Raw genomic sequence first — 18,139 nt, 5'->3', positions numbered from 1 at the left:
AAAGAAAGATTGTAAGGTGTTTTTTTCTTCTTTAAATATTTAGTGACACCATCAACATGAAAGGCTCTTTACGTTCTCTATTATTCAACTATGTTTACAGTTACATGGGGGAAAATTGCAAGATCTCTTTCCCAACCTCAGCTTGAAAATTGCCAAAACATAGCATAGAATGAAGTGAGCTAAATTTATCCTAATATAAAATAACACACAGCACACCAGGGATGCATAGATAATTTAAATACTGCTTTATTTCAAGACAAATAGTGTGCTAAAGAGACTGGCATACCAGGCTGGAAAGAGCTGCAAGAAATCTTCAAGCTCTGTAAGCAGGGAGTGTTGTCTTTCCTTGTCAGGTAAGTTCAGTTGTGAGACGAGCTGCAGAATTTGAAAATTTTAGTCATGTTTATAACTAATCTTTCCCAGGGAAATGAAACCAAAACAGTCTTGTGATCTTGCTGGGCTCTAGCTGCCTGAACAACTGAACAAAATGCTTTTCAAAGGCTGCCATCTCAGATGATTTTTCTCTCAGTAGGTTTGAGAGGGAACACAGATCAGGCTGGGGGCCTGGGTGACATTCACCATGTCCAGCCAGGCATTTCCTTCTCCTCTTAAGCAGTAAAATGAAGGAATTTTGTGATAAGGCTTACAGATTCTCATAACTACAATAACAGGATAGTTTCTTAAGAATAGCCAGTTGTTTTGTCATTAAAATTAATACACAGTGATATCTTTGCACTTAACATTTGAAAACATAGGGATATTACAGTGAGAGAAGGACTCCAGAAAAAGCAAAAAGCCAATGCTATCAGCTAAAAACGAGGGCTGTGCTGTGTCTCTTCCCATTTCATAGAATATGATGGGAAAGGACCCACTAAGATCGTTGAAGCTCAACTCCTGGCCCTGCACATGGTCACCCCAAGATCACACCACATTCCCAAAAACATTTACCACCTCAGGTTCCAGTCTGTAAAATTTGGAGCCCCATGTTTTAAATATTCTTATCTTGTCCAATTCAGAGTCACAGCTTCACACTTACATACAAAAAAACATTTTCCATCCCAATCAGAATTCTACTGCAATTGTCCTGCCAGCTTCTGCAGCATATTAAAGAGGATTACAAGGAAATCATCACAAATCACTGAGATTACTGCAAGAGACAATAACTACTGATCGTGGATTTAAGGTTTTGTATAAATTGCCTTGACCAGCTTTAAGAATTTAAATACTTACCTTCTTGTGGTATTAATATCAATTTTACAAAGTTTGAATTCAGACCTATGGAAGTTGTGTTAGAAGTTTAAACTACTTATTAAGAGATTAAAAAAGGCCCTTCTCTCCAAAGTCCAGTTAGTCTGATTCCAATAGGACTGGATTATCAGAAATTACTGTCAGTGGGAGTCAAAGCTTTTTAACCGGAAGTGTGATGGCATTTCTTTTGTGGATACATACCATTAGCAGAGGTCCAGTGCAAAGCTGTGGGAGCTGAGGAAGAGTTTAGTTTACTTCAAGCTAAACTTTGAAGTATTAATTTTTACATATTAACTTATTTTTCAACCAAACACTTGTTAGTTCTTTGGCCTGACAGCCAAAACCAGAACACAGACAAATCAGAATTTTAAACAAAATAAATTACCAGAAAAAAACCCCCAAACAATTACAGCCAATCTATGTTTAAAAAGTGCCTAGAATAAAAGCTCTGACTGTTCCACATATATTTATACAACTATTTTGGAGACAGCTAAGCATGAGAAGGCAACAAAAATTTACAGGAGGAAATACAAAGCAGGACACAGAGATTTTATATGGAATTACACAAAAAATCTCCTCAATTACAATAGGGTCACTCTTAGGGGGAGACAGACTGATTCTTCATCTAATCAGCATGCAGCATTTATCCTGCAACATGACACTCTAAAAGTAACAGCTCAACCTATGAGGTTAATACTGACTTGGCATTTTCTCCTGCAGAACATTTATCCTGAGAATGGAAAACCCATAAAACATCCCAGAAGTCAGAGTACATAGAAAGCTGAGCAGAGCCAGCTGTCCTCATTCCTTAAGTCCATTTGATTTTTTTTTTCCCCAGGAAAAAAATGGTTTCTTTTATTCTAATATATTGCTTCAGTAGTCCAGCCAAGGCTCACTGCTCTCCCTTGGTGAAAATCCAAGAGATTGTCTGGATAAAGGCTGTCAGAATAACTGTGCAATATTCATCTGTAGAAAATCAGGAGGATTTCTTTTAGAAAAATGGAGGTTCTGACATAATTTTGTGGAAATGAACAGACCTCCAACTGAGATATGAACCTTTTTTTTTAAACCCCTACCAGACACCGTCATCATTATCTGCTTTTCAGAAACAAGGAACCTGCTGTTCCTTGACCTCTCATTAAGGAAGTGGTCTCTGAGCACAGTAGCGTGGTCTTTAAACAAATCACGTTCCATTTTTGGAATTAGACCACATTATAATAATAATTATCACTTACAAGGTACAATTAATGTCCTACCAATACTGCCAGGTAGTAATAGAGTTTTGGGGATTTTTTTTAACAAATACATGCAAATTTCAAGGTACAGGCTCAATGAATAAACTGCAATGATGAGATACACAAATCATGCAACTATGAACTCCTAACTGGATTTAATAATTCATAATTAGAAAAGACAGATATCTAGCTCAAAAAAGTTCACAAAACCTAGGTTAAAATAATGCAATTTAATGCAGTGAGAAACTTTTCCTCAAGAGGCGAGTAGCAACAAAATGAAAGGAACAATTTCTAATTGACATAAGGAATCAAACATGTTCAACAGCATGGTTTTCTGCATGTCCCTGTATTCCATATCTAAATCTTTGACTTTTCACGAAACCAATGCCATCTGAGCTTTTCCTCCTCTGTCACCCAGACACACAGTAGTCATGAACAGCTCAGCCTCTACTGCACTGCAATTTTTCCAGCAGAACAGGAATGTCCCCTGCTATAGCTGGTGCCCTATGGCTACAGACAGCACACAGAGATAACAGGTCATCTCCAAGTCAGACAGAGGTCAACATAGATAATAAAGGCCTATTAATATCATCCTTTCACAGTGCTTTTGAATTAACATCAGACAGTTTCACGAACAGAAGCATGCAGCTGTTACCTTTTAAATAACAGACACACCACTTGGCGCTCTCATCAGGTTTCCCACAAGCATTTGAGGAAAAAATGGCTCCACATTGCTTCAGCCTTTGCATTTAAATGCTTACAGTGAATCCCAAGACAGGCCAATGTGGATGTTGTGAGTGCTGCCTGTGGCACAAACATCACTGCCACAGAGCCACACACGTGAGAGATTCAAAGGGAAGAGAGCACAGAAATCACGACCTCCCTGAAGTCCTCTAACTCTGCTCACAGATAAACAATGAACACAGGCACAAATGGTTAAGAAAGCAGTATTCATAAGGAAGCCTAAAGGAATAATGAAGTACTGTAATATTTAAAATTACTTTAAGTAGCTCACCCTCACTTTAGAATTAAAACACTGGCAAAGCCTTTGTGAAGATTTTATAAACTCCAACAGTTCGACAAGAGACTTTGTCATTAATTCTTAGTACATACAAATAAATTATTCATTAGTAGAACTCACATTTGGGTTTTATTATACTCTGTAAAATATACAGGAATCTTGAAGTACTGAAAGAGTGCAGGTAAATACAGTATTCAAGCAGTCACTATTTCTATGTACATGCTCATTAATTCTTCAAAAAACCCACAAAATTATCAAATAGATCAAAATATTGTCCCATGTTTCCACACTATGTTCAGAAAAGCAGCTGTTAATTTACAATATCAAAGTTTTCCAGTTTCACAATACAAAAAAAGGATAAAAATGAAATTGGAATCAGTTTGTAGTAATTTATTTGTACTTTGCCAGGACACGCAAGGATTCCTTGCATGTACATAAACAAATTCACTTGAAAAGTAACAGTTATAGTTAAAGCAGAGCCAAATAAAGTAAATTCATATTTAACAGACAAAACTTCAGCTTACTTATGTCAGTTTTTCATTTTTCAGGCAATTAAAGAAAACACAGTAGTCTGTTATAAATTAAAAAAAAAAATAAAAATTGGGCAAGTCTGAACTACATTACAGGGACCTGTTTCTGCTGTTTATTTTCTAAATGGAGCACAACAAAGATACACAGCTCTTCCCACAGACCAGACACTGTACTTTTTTCTCTAATAGGGAAATATACTTTTAAATTCACCTCCCCTCCTCCCTCCCCCCTCTATAAATCTGGGATTGAAAAAAAAAAAGGTGACAGGGATATACAATTTTAATCTTACATACAAATTTATGATGTAAGGAAGTAGGTAAATTACTGAAAAGAACTCTCAGTCACAACAGGGTTATCAAGACATTTCAATTCAGGTTTTTATGCAGTTTCATAGTTTCCAAGTTACTCATGTATTTTTAAATTAAGAAAAATTCCATCCCAAACCCAAGAGTTAAAAAAAAATCTGTAACTGTGCAACAATTACTTCTTCCCTCCCACATCTCCCACCCCTTCCTTCCCTTATTACACTATACATTTTTCACCCTGACTTCACCTTGTTAGCTGGTCTAATTTTAGTATTATAAAAGTATGACCGATCATTTTCATTTCACCTAAAAGAAAAAGAAAATAAAACTTAAAAGCACATCTGCTTTTTTTCATGGTACATTTAATAGTGTCGGAAGGCTTTCAGATGATTAAAAAAAAATAAAATTCAACATTTAAACCCAAATCTAAGCTTCTTTTCCAGAAGTAATTAAGGTTTGGTTGAAATAACTTCTCAAATAACCTATTCCAGTTTTCACAAAAACGTATTTAATTAAAAAAATCTTTAAGTTATTTGGTCCTTTGGCAATTTGCAGCACAAACAATGCCTACTGTACCAAACTCATTTATTGCCTTCAAAATGGTTTTAAGTTTATTGAGAGCATTTGAATCTAGCATCCTTTGTCTTGTACAATAGTGTTGTTCATTTACACCAAGTTGGGTGCCCAGTCTGCAGGAATTGCTCCTGGCACCAGAAACAGAATGGTAGAATACAGTTAAATAAAACAGTTTTGACATTCTTTTTTTTTTTTTTTTTCCCATCAATTCCAAGTACTTATTCAAGAATTTATGCTTCTTCTGCAAAATATGCTCTTAAAAATATTCCTAGAGTCTCACAGATTTATTTTTTTTTTATATGCAACCACAATAAAAAACATCTTCTCAAAGGTGTCTCCTCCTTCTGTATTCAAACAGCAACAGCTTTCCGAGAGCACAAGTCTGACCTTCCAGCGTGAGGGTTCACTCAGACCTACAAAAAGTATCTTCTAATAGGTCTCAGAATCTGAGTCATTGAGCTCATCTTCTTCTGTGTAGGGGTAGCCACCTTCCCTGCCAATGTTGTTGAAAGTACAGTAGGAGCTGTGGTCACTCCTCATGATTGGCAAGGAATCGAAGGTGACAGTTTTTGAGGTGTTGGTGTAATGATTAATGGCATTGAAGGTGAGGGAGGGCAATGTGCTGCTCGATGACACAGGCATCATGGTGGCCAGGATGAGAGCCAGGCAATCGGCCACGTCCTTGTTGGGCGCGCAGGCCAAAGCCGGCGTGTAACCTACAAACCAAGAGAAAGCAAATCCTTCATTTAAAATAAAGACGAATGTACAGATTTCTCCAAGTTCATACAATCTGTCAGCTGCAAAAAGCATTTTACATTTCTTAGTTCCGCACTGTTTAAAAAAACAACAACAACAAAAAAGAAATAAATGCATTATCAATTAGTATTTTTAAACTTCTGGTTACAAAAACAATCTTGAAATTAGTGGGCTTTGCAAAAAAGATGTAATTGTTTTGTTAAGCACAGCCAAACACTCTAGGCCAGTAAGAAAAGCCCAGATCTGCAAATGGTGAGGAAGTCACCTGGCTGAGGAGAGACAACTAACAGCAGCCAGCAGTGATAGGTGATAACATTCTCTAAAGAGCTACTGCAGAAACTACAGCTCAAATATTTCTTCATCCAGAAGCTCCACCACAGCTGTTCATCACAGACAGTTACTTTAGTAACACTGTGCTATCTCAGTAACAAGCTGGCTAAAGGATCAGGGCCAGTTAATTGAAAAGGCAGAGTATAATTAACCTATACTTTATTACAATATTCAGTAATATAAATTATAAAGCCAATGCCTAATTTTTATTTGCATGGTATCAGTTAAGAAATCCAGAGAAGTTTGAGGAAATGCCAGCTGGGTTAGCAGGCTAGAATTTGCAGGGACACCTCTTGGTTGGCCAGCTGGTCCAACCAAACTTCTGCCAGGCATTGCTGCTGTGACAACCCCCAAAGCAGGAGGTCTTGGGCTATGGAATGATTTGCAGTCAGGTCACGTAGCTGTGACATCTCTTCTGGGTTTCTTTGGCTCTAATAATCATCCACCATTGTTTCTTCTGCAGCTTCCCCTTCTCTGTGTACTTGCCTCAACTCATTCAGTGTCAAGAAAACTGCTTCAAATTCTCCTCAGCAGAGATCTCTACATTGCTCCTGTCTCAGGCTTAACCATTCGGACGGTGCCTGGGGGTGAGTTCTGGCACAGGTCTCGGTGCAGCTACAGCACCAAGGGACCACACTTGGTGGTGCCATTGGCAGCTCTAAAAGCAGGGCAGTCTCCTAAATACAACCACATCTCACAGCTAATTCTGCCGCCAAGAGCAGGACAAGTTCTCCTCCCTGGCTCCACCCAGCAGCGTGTGCCCAAGTCACCCTGCAGCATCTCGCCCTGTGTGGGACAGAAATGCCCACAATGAGCTCAACAGGAAGACTCATATTCAGGTACATTTGGGAGTCTGAAGTCCCGCACTACCCCAAAGTCCAGAACGTTAAGGTGTACGACATCCGAGTAAAAAGCACACAAGTAATTCTAAATAATAGAGGGCTTTAACCCAAAGTACATGATAGACTTCTATCCAGACTTCAGGAAGGCAGGGAAAATGAGGCAGTGCTCATTCTACCAGCAAGTGTTTCAACTACTTCAAAAGAATCATCTTTAATTTTAGAAGTAGGTCCAGATCAAGTTTTATGATAGAGCTCAGGAGCAGTTACTGTCTTGTACCATTGCACATAAGTATTAAACCAGTAAGCACATTATGGGAAATAACTGTAGCTAGAAATTAAGAAAACAGCAAGCAGGGGACAGTCTTGCAGTTGAACTATTATTCGCTCAGGACAGACCTTGTGCTTGATGCTTTGAACAGAGCAAGACAAGAGTCCCTGCCCAAAGGAGCACACAATCCAAGGAAACACAGAGAAGTCAAGCACAGAACGCACCAGCTGACCATGCGATAGGGCCGTACAGAAGTGCAGCGCAGCGGATGTTTTCATTGTTAGTAAGGTACCACAGCACTTAAACAGCTCAGAGTTAACAGTGACAGTCTGCAGAAGAGATACATTTTGAGAGGATTCAGAAGCAAGGGCCAGAGCTCGCCACACCTGGATCATGACTGCATTTCAGGCATGTAAGGCAGAACAGAAGGCTCAGAACTGATACTCAGATGCACACCATTTAGTATCTACAGTTGCTGGAGGTTGTATGAAGGTAAGATGACACAACAAAGTAAGTTTATTCAAGCTGGTCATATTCAACACCATTCCTTTCACTAATGTGACTTGATAAAAGTTCAAAGAAGAAAAACAAGCAGTCACCTGCTATTTTTAAGGATTTTGTTTATTTGTTTGTTTGCCCCCTTCCCCCCTCCCCTCTTTTAAAGACTTCTAGGGTCCTGACTACTCATGCTCCTTCTGGAGCAGAGCATCCCAGTTCATCCTAAAAAAGGTTAATGTAAGGATTAAACAAAATACTTGCTTCTGTTAAAAGTTTTCTGTTTTCTAAAAACTGTGTTTATAATTAATATACAATCTCGAGCTCCTGGCTTTCATAAGCAGGAATAAAATATCCCAGTTTTATTCTTGCCTTAGACATAGCAAGATGAAGTAACTGCTTACACCACGAAAGACTGACATCTGTGTCCTCCACCATATTAACTTACATTAACTCCACTATATCAAATTTAAATTTATAAGAACAAATTGTTATTTTATGTCACTTGACTGCAGAGTGATAATTCATAAGTCAGGGAAACAGCTGATATAAATACTTTATATTTCCTTTGAAGATGATGTTAGTAAATAAACTGACTCCACTAAATACTCTTACTCAGCTCTCCTGTAATGGTCCCCATAATCTGCACTTGTACCTGCATAAGGCTTCGCAGAACACAAAATATTTACTATCTTCATTTGTAGATGGGGCAATAAAAGTAGAATGAGTTGGGGCAGCATCCTTGCACAACAGAAAACAAGAGTCTGCTTGATGGACACTGACTTAAGGCTGGGGTTCCCCCTGCCCAAATGCAGAGCTGCTCCCTCCCCTGGGGCCTGAAAGTTGCTAGGAAGGCGTCTACAGGAAAATCAGAGGGTTATTAATGTGGTCAGTGTAATGAGAATTCTCAAGATCAGCTGAATGACGTATTAACACTGGGAAAGAGATGAGAGTCTGAGGCACAAGTCATTTTATAAGCACTTACAGAAAAATTCCTTGCAGAAAACTGGACATCTCCAATATAAACTAAAAAAAAAATTTAAATATCCAGGAAAAAAAAAACCAAAACACAAAAACCCACTACAAAACAAAACAAACCCCTGAAAAGTTGCTTGAGCGACAAAATAAAACCTCATATGGTGTCAAATGAAAGAAAAAGTCAAAAATTTATTTTAAGACAGGCAAATTTGTCCATTTCAACAGAATTTTTGTAGATGAAGGTGATGGCAATTTCATCATGACTGGTAGGCAAAAACGGGTAAAAAAAAATTGACTAAGAACTGCTCTCTACAGAGCAGAGAATGAACCCTCAACACAACTGCTTTGGGGAAGTGTACTGGACAGTTAATTTGCTGTTTCAGCTGCATTTAATCTGTTAAATGCAGATTTAAATTAATTAAGAGGATTAAATTTTTTCTACTGACATTAGTTCTTCAACAAAAATGATCTCACCACTTTAAGAGATGCTCTATGACAAAAGCAGTGTGACTTCAAATTCACAGTTTTAAAAATCTTATAGGTAACTGGAGTGATGTTGATTTTTTGCAAAGCTCATGTTTTTCAATAATGATCTATAGCTCAGATATAGCAGCAGAGGACTCAATTTATACAGCTGTAGATATGAATAGAGACTGCTTGCAAATGTCAATGTAGTTTTTACAGAAAGGGACAAATTCAAAGACAACAGCTGAGGCTCTACTGGTTACATGCTCTATATATCAAGACAGGCTTCCATGTAAAACACCAGAACTTTCTAAAACTAAAAATGAACTCCCGTATCATCTAATTCTGTATGAAATGCCAATCTTGTTTGGCAGATCACCGAACTTATCTGGACTATGGTAAAGTAAGAGAATGCCAGCGGTGTGATCCAAAATATTCCACTGCCTATTTCTTCAGTCAGAAAAAAGAATTCATCAAGGCTGCTTGATATATTCTCAAGGCTGCTTAAGATTTTATAAACAAAGCAATTGCTATTAGAAAGAACCACAATGAGGAAAAATATTACACAGCGCTCAGTCTTACTTTAAAATTTAAAATGTGAGCAGAATTAAAAAGAAGATTTTTAGATCCCCAGGCTTCCAGGGTACTTTGACACAAATGTTTTTCCTCTGTTATGTCAAAGATCCATTCTAACAAAGGACTGGCTGGCTGTATGTGAGAAGCCCACAAAAATGCAAATGTCTCCAGTCAGCTTACATGTGATGAGAAACAAAAATAAAAAATATATATCTTTCAGTCTTTTCATTTTAGGGAGTTTCTTTTAGCGCTTACTCTTGTGCCCTATTTTAGGCAAGGAATGATCTTTAAGTCACCCCCATGTCACTTTAAGCAGTGTAATTTGAGAAACACACAGAGAAAGTCACACAGAACATTAAAAGAGGAAAAACTTTCCAAACTGGAAATATAATTAGAACTATTAGTTAGGCATCACTTCTGGAATAAAAACCAACAAACAAACCCAAAGAAAGCAAAAAAGCAAAAAATCCATCGCCTCACTCCTCCCCAAATCCCAGCTACTGCTTTCATGGCATAAGAGACAAAGACTTACACTTTCAAAAGCACAGCTTCAGAGGACTAGGGATATTTTACATGAAAATATGTAAATTAGTCAGTAAATCTAATTTTCTTTTGTTCTTACAAGATGCAGGATTTATTCTCGTGATAAAGCAGTTACTTCTTACTTCTATGTGCCAAAATACTCTGAAGAGCCAGAAGCTTGAGAACAGTAACTGTGAGCTGTAAATCATACTAGCTTTTAAAAGCTAACACCAATGTACCTACTGTGACAAAACAAGTAGCAATTCAATCCAGCTTCTTAACAGCTGAAAGTTATATTTTACTTTGAGCATTATGTTTTTCTGACCATTTTTGGTATGCCAAAGCTAGTGCATTCATGGGTGCATCATAAAACTACTTTTATAGTGCATCATGAAACTACAAATGCAAACCAAACATTTCTGTGCCGTAACCTGCTTCGTTCTGAAAGTCTTCACTCTCTCTATACTTCTGCTGCTTTGCAAAAATGATCCATCACCAGTGCATTCTTTTCTGTGAGGGCAACCTACTGCAAAGGCTCATCTGAAGTTTCCAGAGTTAGTGCTTTTCAGGGAGTTGAGTTTAGAACCACAGTTCCTTACAGGAAAACAAAGTTAGGTTTTTCTTACCATTTTCATCTACAGCAAGTACACTTGCTCCCTTCCCTAAAAGCTCTTGAACTACAACCGTTAGTCCATTTCGAGCAGCAACATGCAGAGGTCTGTGAAGACAAGCACACTCATATATAAACCTTAGAACAAGTCATTAAGATAGGTAGCTTGCATCTAGTTAAATGTAATACTTATACTTCTATGTTATTTACACATTATATAAATATTGTAGATATAGTAACCCAGATGAGAAACTGAGCAAAACTCTTTTCCTATTGCAAAGAAACTCTACAATAGCAACTATGAACTTCCTTCTTTCCATGGCAGCACACAGTGAGGAAGCAGCTGCTAGTAAAGATGTGCCTGCTTATTGACTTTATCATGTTAAAAAGTCAGAAACACTTGGCACTCTCTGTTGATAAATCCCCCACTCAACTGCTGTAACAGATACTGTCGCATCTGAGAGTTACTGCATATCACTGTCATCAGTCACTGGAGTTCAAACAGCAGAATGGCAGTCGTTTTGCTGCTACATATAAATGGTCATAAGAGATGCAGAAGCACTTCGTCAGCCTGCCTTCTAGAAACCACTATATTCCATTGTGATTAGAGATGAAAAAACATTTCACAGTATAATGCATGAAGCAAGAAGAGATTACTTTTCAAAACCTCAAACTATTAGCCATAAATCAATTTTGTGTTAACTTGCTCTATAAAGGAAAGTGTGGCTTTATCTCAAATATTCTAATTATATCTTTTTCAAATGCAACAGTTTTTCAAAATTGGTTCCCACTGGCTTGAATAAAACCTCACCATCACTCAGCAGGAAAAGGAATAATCAGCTTACTTCCCTTCGGCTGTATATTGCTCTCCATTCATTCTAAGATTCCTGAAGTTGTTTGAATTAACTATAAGCTATATTTTGAGTTGGAAACAAATGCCTTACTTACATATCAGAAATGCAAAATATACAAACACGAGCAGCTGTATCTATGGTGCTTACATTAAAGTATTAAAAATTCAAGAACAACCACACCCCACAGATACACTGAAAAATGTACTGTAATTAAAATAATTTTAATGTAGAGACCAACAATTTCCATGCTTATCTTGCACAAAGAAGGACTTTAAGCTGTTCAGAAAGTCAATTTAGTTATTAAATATTCGCTAAAGAAGTCATATTTTAAAGAACTGTTAAAACCTTGCAATTTATGAACACTTCATGGATGTGCAAATGTGTACCTATTTTATCCCATGACATCTCTTGATCAAACTATTTGAGCCAAGGCATGTGGGTGGAATTACATGAGCCTGTGGTAGCATACTTTCCCACATCTGTTCCCATCTCCTTTTTGCTTTTCCTTCTCCCAAGACATCCTTGCTTAAAGCCAGAAACGAGGCAATCAATCCTTTCCTGCTTTCTGGTTATTTCATGCTGCCTGAGGTGCACCATGGTGAGCAGCAAAAGCAAAGGAAGAATTTTTAGTATTTTAACTCCTTAATTCAAGCAGATGTCAGGGAATACTTGGAAGCACTGTATAAGCTTGAACATGGCAAGATTCCAGAAGGAATGTAAGGCCAGAATAATATGTGAGCTGCTTACAAGTTCCAGTGTAAGGTGTTTTTTGGTGTTTTGGGATTTTTTTTTTTTCCTAAATGGACTGTGACAGCATTACTGAAGCAGTCTAATAATTCATAGTATGCATAATTCAGCTACACCTCATGTGTCAAGTATTCCCTGTAACACTCTAAAAGGAAAAAATGCAGTAGAGTCATTTTAGTAGCCCATCCTGATGGGTATGACGTACTGTACATTTCTAAGGTTTCCTTCTGATTTAGGCTAACAAAAGAGGTTTAATTCTACTTGAGATATGATCTTCAGGAAGGTTTAAGAATAGTGTATTCTCCATGATATTTAATAGAAAATAATGTTTCATCCCTGAAACATGAAACAGAAAGCATGCTGAAGAATAAAAGCACACTTCAGGCAGTTATTTTTTTTTAAAGTAGCTGTCTTTGAAGACCAAGTCTTAGTTTGCCTCAAGTTGTTAAATAAAGTGATTTTTAATTGAAAAACTGGATAATTTTTAAAATAGAAAAATCTCAGTTTGCAGGTCATCTCAGTGTATTGCAGTAACTCCACAGAGGAATCACAATAAAGTAAATTTTATTTATCATCCTATTCACCCTCAAGGAAAAAAAAAAAAAACCAAAACATCTAGAGCTTTATATATGAGCAAAACAGCAATTCAATTCCAAGTTGATTCAACTCTTAACAGTTTAATTAAATGAATTTGAACAAAAAATTCTGCAAAATATTCCTCTTTATGAGCAAGATACACACCAAGAAGCCAACTTTCAAACACCCTCCCTGCTCATACATACGTTTGCAAGGCTGCATTGGTGGCGTTGATGAGGTTTCTATCCGTAATCTTCTCCAGGATTAACAAGGCACTAGTTTCATGACCCTTAACACAGAAAAAACATATGTCACATAAACAAATATTCTTCACAAATTGCTTTGAGTGTTCTTTTCAAAGTAACAATACTCTCAAACAGTGCTTGGTAACACCAAGCTCAGCACCGATAAGTCAGACCATGCACACACCTTGCTGCAAGCCAAATGGAGTGCTGTGTTCTTAGAACTGTCTTGCAAAGTCAGATCAGCCTTAGCACTGCTAACCAGCACCTCTGGGGAAATAAAGACTTGTATTACCTAAAAGCATACTCCTTAAAACCTAAATGGCAAAATGAAAACAGAATTTTGACAAAATATATTCACAAGAATGTTAACTGTAAGGGTACTTCAGCCACAGTAAGATTACCAAAGCTAAGAGCAGAAATATATAAAGCTTTCTCTTTACCAACTGTATTCGTCTGTCCATTTTCTGCAGCCATCATTAAAGGTGTTTTCCCAGAAGAATCTACAGCATTTACTTGAGCACTGTGACCAAGCAGAAGCTGTAGACACTCAACGTGATCTGTAAAAGCTGCTGCATGCAGAGGAGTTCTACAACAGATCAAAAGACAATATGGCCATGTTCAGCCATGCTATTTACTGTATTCAAAGGGGCATCCCTGGCTGTGATCCTACAAATAAAAAAGACTCTACAGCCTCTCCCACTGATCCTTTGCAATCAGCATTGCTGGAGTTGTGACTGCTGCCTTTAAAAAGTCCCTTTCTAGTTTCAATTAATGTCACCTATGCAGGTTATAATAGAGATACAATTTGATTTAACAAAAATAAAAGATGCATAAAGTTCCATCCACAAAGTGATAAAATTTAAAACGTGCTCTAAGATGCCCGTATAATTAAATGCCAATTCAAGTTTACTGAATCAGAACAGGATTTTTTAAATCTAAAATTTATTTCTAGCACAGAATAAAACAAAAATCTTCAAAGAATAAAACCAGGGGAATGAGGGATTAATGTTAAGTAGCAAATACAAAACCCCCAAATGACTGAAGAATTTAGCACAGCCACTGTATGACATTATAAACATTCTTTCTGCATTACACTTACCTTCCTTTTGAATCTGTTGAATTTACAATACCAGCACCTAGTGTATCAATTAACATTTCTGCAGCACCTTCATTGTCATTTATCCTATAATGAATTAAACAGACTGTTATTTACAGAATGATAAATCTTTTGTTAAATACAGCAATGAAATTTATGAAGAATAATTTTGTACTTCCTTACACAGCACAATGCAAGGGACTGAATGAATTTCCTTCCATTTTCTGAAAAACTTCCTGTTCCAGGAGCAGCTCTACACAACTGTCATGACCTAAAGCAAATATAAGAGTTAGGTACTGAAAAGAAGGGAAAAGGTCTAACTATGGCTTACAATGAAAAATATGTATCTAAAATAGATTAAGCAGTATTGTATTTGAAAGTTTCAAAGAAAGACTTTTTATATTCAACAGGGCTACATTTAGGAGCCAAAACACTCTTAGAATCTGGAAAATCAAACCGACATGTAATACTACTGTAAACTTTATGAAATTTATAAGGTATCTCATGCTGTCTGAACAACATCCAGAACACCTAATTTAATTCTTTACACCTCTGCATTTCAAATTCTTCTGTACATTCCCCACTTTGTCTCCATGAAAACAGCTCCACCATTTGAGACTTATTTTTGTTCCACATTTAGTTGAAATTATCACCCAGCTGCATCAGCTCAGTAGTTATTCACTTAATAATAATTGGTGAAATTAAGGTTTAATCTCTTACTTCTTTTTTTTTCTCTATTATGTCATTCAGAGATGAAATAATAAAACACCTCTACTATGTTCTAAATGAACACACAGAACAAAATCTTTAGCAAAGGAGCTGAGTGATTTTCCTGCATTTTAAGGCCTCCCTCACTTTCAAATCCATGAAAAGTATCAGTGAAGAAAAAACTAAATTTTTATTGAATCACTTTTATATACTTGAGTTCCTTATACCTACCATAGTTTATATGAAGCAAGTTTAAAACCAGATTTAATCTGAAACCATTACTCCCTATAAAAGTTTTTCTTTTGGGATCTGTGTCACATTTCTGTTCAAAGGTATTATGCTGAATTTCTTTTAAGACTCCTTGAGGCATAAAACTAAAATAGTATACGATAAAAATGTAGGACAAAAGTAAACATCTCTTATGTATTAGATGTTAATACATTCCTCTTCAAGATATCATGTCTGTCATTTTCTCTCATTCACTGAAAGGAACTGAATGAGGACAGACTTTATATTTTGCTTCTGTAAGTATTAATAATTTCTACCTCAAAATCAACAAATGGGTTTAGAGCTGTATTTTAATGCATTTTACCATTATAGCAGGCCCAGTGCAGTGATGTATAGCCATGATTGTCTGCCATTGCAGGTGCTGCATCCACAGAAGAAGCTGACTGCAGGAGAGCTCCCAGAACACCTATATGGCCACACGCAGCTGACAAGTGGATGGGGGTCCGTCCCCTACAGTCTCGTAGTAAGGACTTAGCACCATGTTGAAGCAATGCTTCCACACATTCCTCATGCCCAGTAACTGCCTGTGAGAGGGAGGCAGGAAAGGGCCAGTTTGAAAATATTCATGTGTATAAGCCAAGGTGTAGAACTAAAGCAAGCAAACCTCAGGCAAATTCTTGCATTTTTAAGGCATAACAAAATAAGCAAAGTAAGTTGTCATTTTTGTTCCTGAAAACAGCCATTCTGTTGGGAAAATAGCAATGTATTATAATACTTATGACAGAATATTTTCTCGAAATAACACTGAATGAACTACTAATCTCTAGGGCTCATTCAATTGTCTGGCAGACACTATGAACAAAATATCTGGCATGTGGCATGCATCATGCTTTTCTTCCTTCCATCAACACTACCTTCCCCCCAGTAAAAAACTGTACTCTAAGACCTCTCCAGTGAACACTTTACAGCAAGATTAGGAGGTTCTAGAAGTCCAAAGGAATTCTGAGGGTAGGTAGCAAACAGGCAAAATCAATCTTTTGAATGCAACTAAAAATACTATTAAAAATTAAAATGGCAGGATGAGAATAATGAGAAATTCATTAATACTACATATTAAGTCTTTCTTTGAAATTAGCATGAAGGAAACTGGAAATGAAAGAAAAGGAATATTCTCTTACCCCTCTATGTAATGCTGTCCTTCCCCACTTATCTTTGGCATCTACATTTGCTCCTTTGTTAAGGAGTGAATAAACGCAGTCAGTGTGCCCATTGAGAACTGACAACATCAGAGGCGTCCTAAGCAGAGACAGAAATAAAATGGAAATTTACACTTGGAAATTTAACTGACTAGCACTCAGCTCAAGTATAATAACTGCTATGCTTCCAATCAATGGTTAAGATTTACATCATCAATGACATTCCACTCATTTGCTTTCTAGATTCAAGAAAATAAAGTAACATGCCCCAGTTCAGAAGCCCTGATTAAGTAACTAGAATCCGTTTTCTCAGCATCTGGGCACTAAGACACATTTTTAGTTTCCATCTGACTGAACAAGGACATTTTCACTCACAACTTTATGTTTATTGCAATAATTTTCTTTTAAAATAAGTTAAAAATAAATACTGTAAAATATTTGCTTTTCTCCTTTAAGAAATGCAGTAGCTTGTGTAGAACAGAATGTTCATCATTTTAACTCACTGTCCATTTCCATCTTGAATGTCCACTGCATTCTGTGGTTCTGCATTTCCTATCAATAGCCGCAAACATTCTGAATGACCATTTGTAGCTGTAAAACATTATAAAAACATGGGATTTACATTAATTGCCTTTGAGTAGAGACCTCACACAGAATGGCAACCTACCTGCTCAGACTAAAGCCCATTAGCTTGAAAACCCACTGTACAGCTTCACCATTGTTATAACTTAAATTAAAATATGAACACTACAAAATAATTTCAGAAATCAGGTATTTTTGACTGTACAGTGTTAGAAACAACTCATTCCAACTATCAATTGCCAACAGATTTTTTTATGTATATAAATGAGGTTGCACATATTAAAAGTAATTGGAATATATGCTTATACAACATACACAGGAAGGAACATTAAAATATAGGAATTAGCATAATTTTTGCTTGTTTTAAGGCACAGGTAAACACAGACCTGGCAAATCATAGTCAGATTTTGTTAGCAAGTGTAGTGTGTGCATAGTTATAAAATAATAATGGAAATCACATTTAGAAAAGGGAAGGAAATGTAATGCATAGATGTAATAAACCAAGCAGTTAAAAAAAATGGAAAAAGAACAAACAGAAAATTGAGAAATCTCATTTAAATGCGACTCATGAAAGATAAATGATTGCTTCTTGGAAGGGAAATTACTTCCGACCTACAGCTGCAGTATTCAGTCCACACAAGCACAGCAACAATTCATGTTTCTGTAACTGACAGACATGCTAACACAAGTTAGGAAAGCTCAATCAAATAGAAGAATGCGGCTTGTGCTCATGGACAACAAGTTAAGTGGTTAGAATGATGATGTTTTGTACATAATGCTCTTTTTAACTGCAACACTTCTGTAACACCATTACTATAAATGTCAAATTTAATAAGCCTATTTTTAATGCAAGGAAAAAGATAAGACTATAGTGTGGATTCCAGACTCAGAGAAAGGCAGGCCTAGATTTTTTTTTTTTCTAGGAAAGTCAGCAAAAAAATACTGCAAAGGATTGCTGTTATTTTGAAAATGCTCAGGAGTCATTTAAATCCTTGGAAAAAAATCAAAGTAAGTTTTCATGTCTCTTCTCAAACTGCCAAAATTCTCCAAGACTCCAGTCATTTTTAGCAGCATTTTACTGCCAAGACAGGCAATGCAATTTGCCTATCTAAATTTGGGCCTGCAGTTCGGGCTGCGTGAAGGACGAGG

The 18,139-nt window shown here is 36.7% G+C and overlaps 1 protein-coding gene across 5 annotated transcripts in view; it reads right to left on the bottom strand.

Annotated features, from left to right (window-relative positions):
- Positions 1-3,614: 3,614 nt before the first annotated feature.
- ANKRD28 (ankyrin repeat domain 28) overlaps positions 3,615-18,139 on the bottom strand; it is a 119,228-nt gene continuing 104,703 nt past the window's right edge. For all 5 annotated transcript variants that reach the window (XM_066194943.1, XM_066194918.1, XM_066194934.1 and 2 more), the window contains 10 exons: positions 16,912-16,999; positions 16,391-16,508; positions 15,577-15,796; positions 14,460-14,547; positions 14,280-14,363; positions 13,621-13,766; positions 13,365-13,447; positions 13,142-13,224; positions 10,775-10,866; positions 3,615-5,632 (listed from right to left, as the gene is read on the bottom strand). In XM_066194943.1, the coding sequence (XP_066051040.1) occupies positions 5,346-5,632; positions 10,775-10,866; positions 13,142-13,224; positions 13,365-13,447; positions 13,621-13,766; positions 14,280-14,363; positions 14,460-14,547; positions 15,577-15,796; positions 16,391-16,508; positions 16,912-16,999 (1,289 nt within the window). In that variant the 3' untranslated portion in view covers positions 3,615-5,345. The remainder of the gene's footprint in view (positions 5,633-10,774; positions 10,867-13,141; positions 13,225-13,364; positions 13,448-13,620; positions 13,767-14,279; positions 14,364-14,459; positions 14,548-15,576; positions 15,797-16,390; positions 16,509-16,911; positions 17,000-18,139) is intronic.

Source organism: Chamaea fasciata, unplaced genomic scaffold (assembly GCF_029207755.1).
Source record: "Chamaea fasciata isolate MVZ Bird 193981 ecotype frontalis unplaced genomic scaffold, bChaFas1.0.hap1 SCAF_1, whole genome shotgun sequence".
NCBI classification, from domain to species: Eukaryota; Metazoa; Chordata; class Aves; order Passeriformes; family Sylviidae; genus Chamaea; species Chamaea fasciata.
This window is presented reverse-complemented; position numbering and strand designations above follow the sequence as displayed.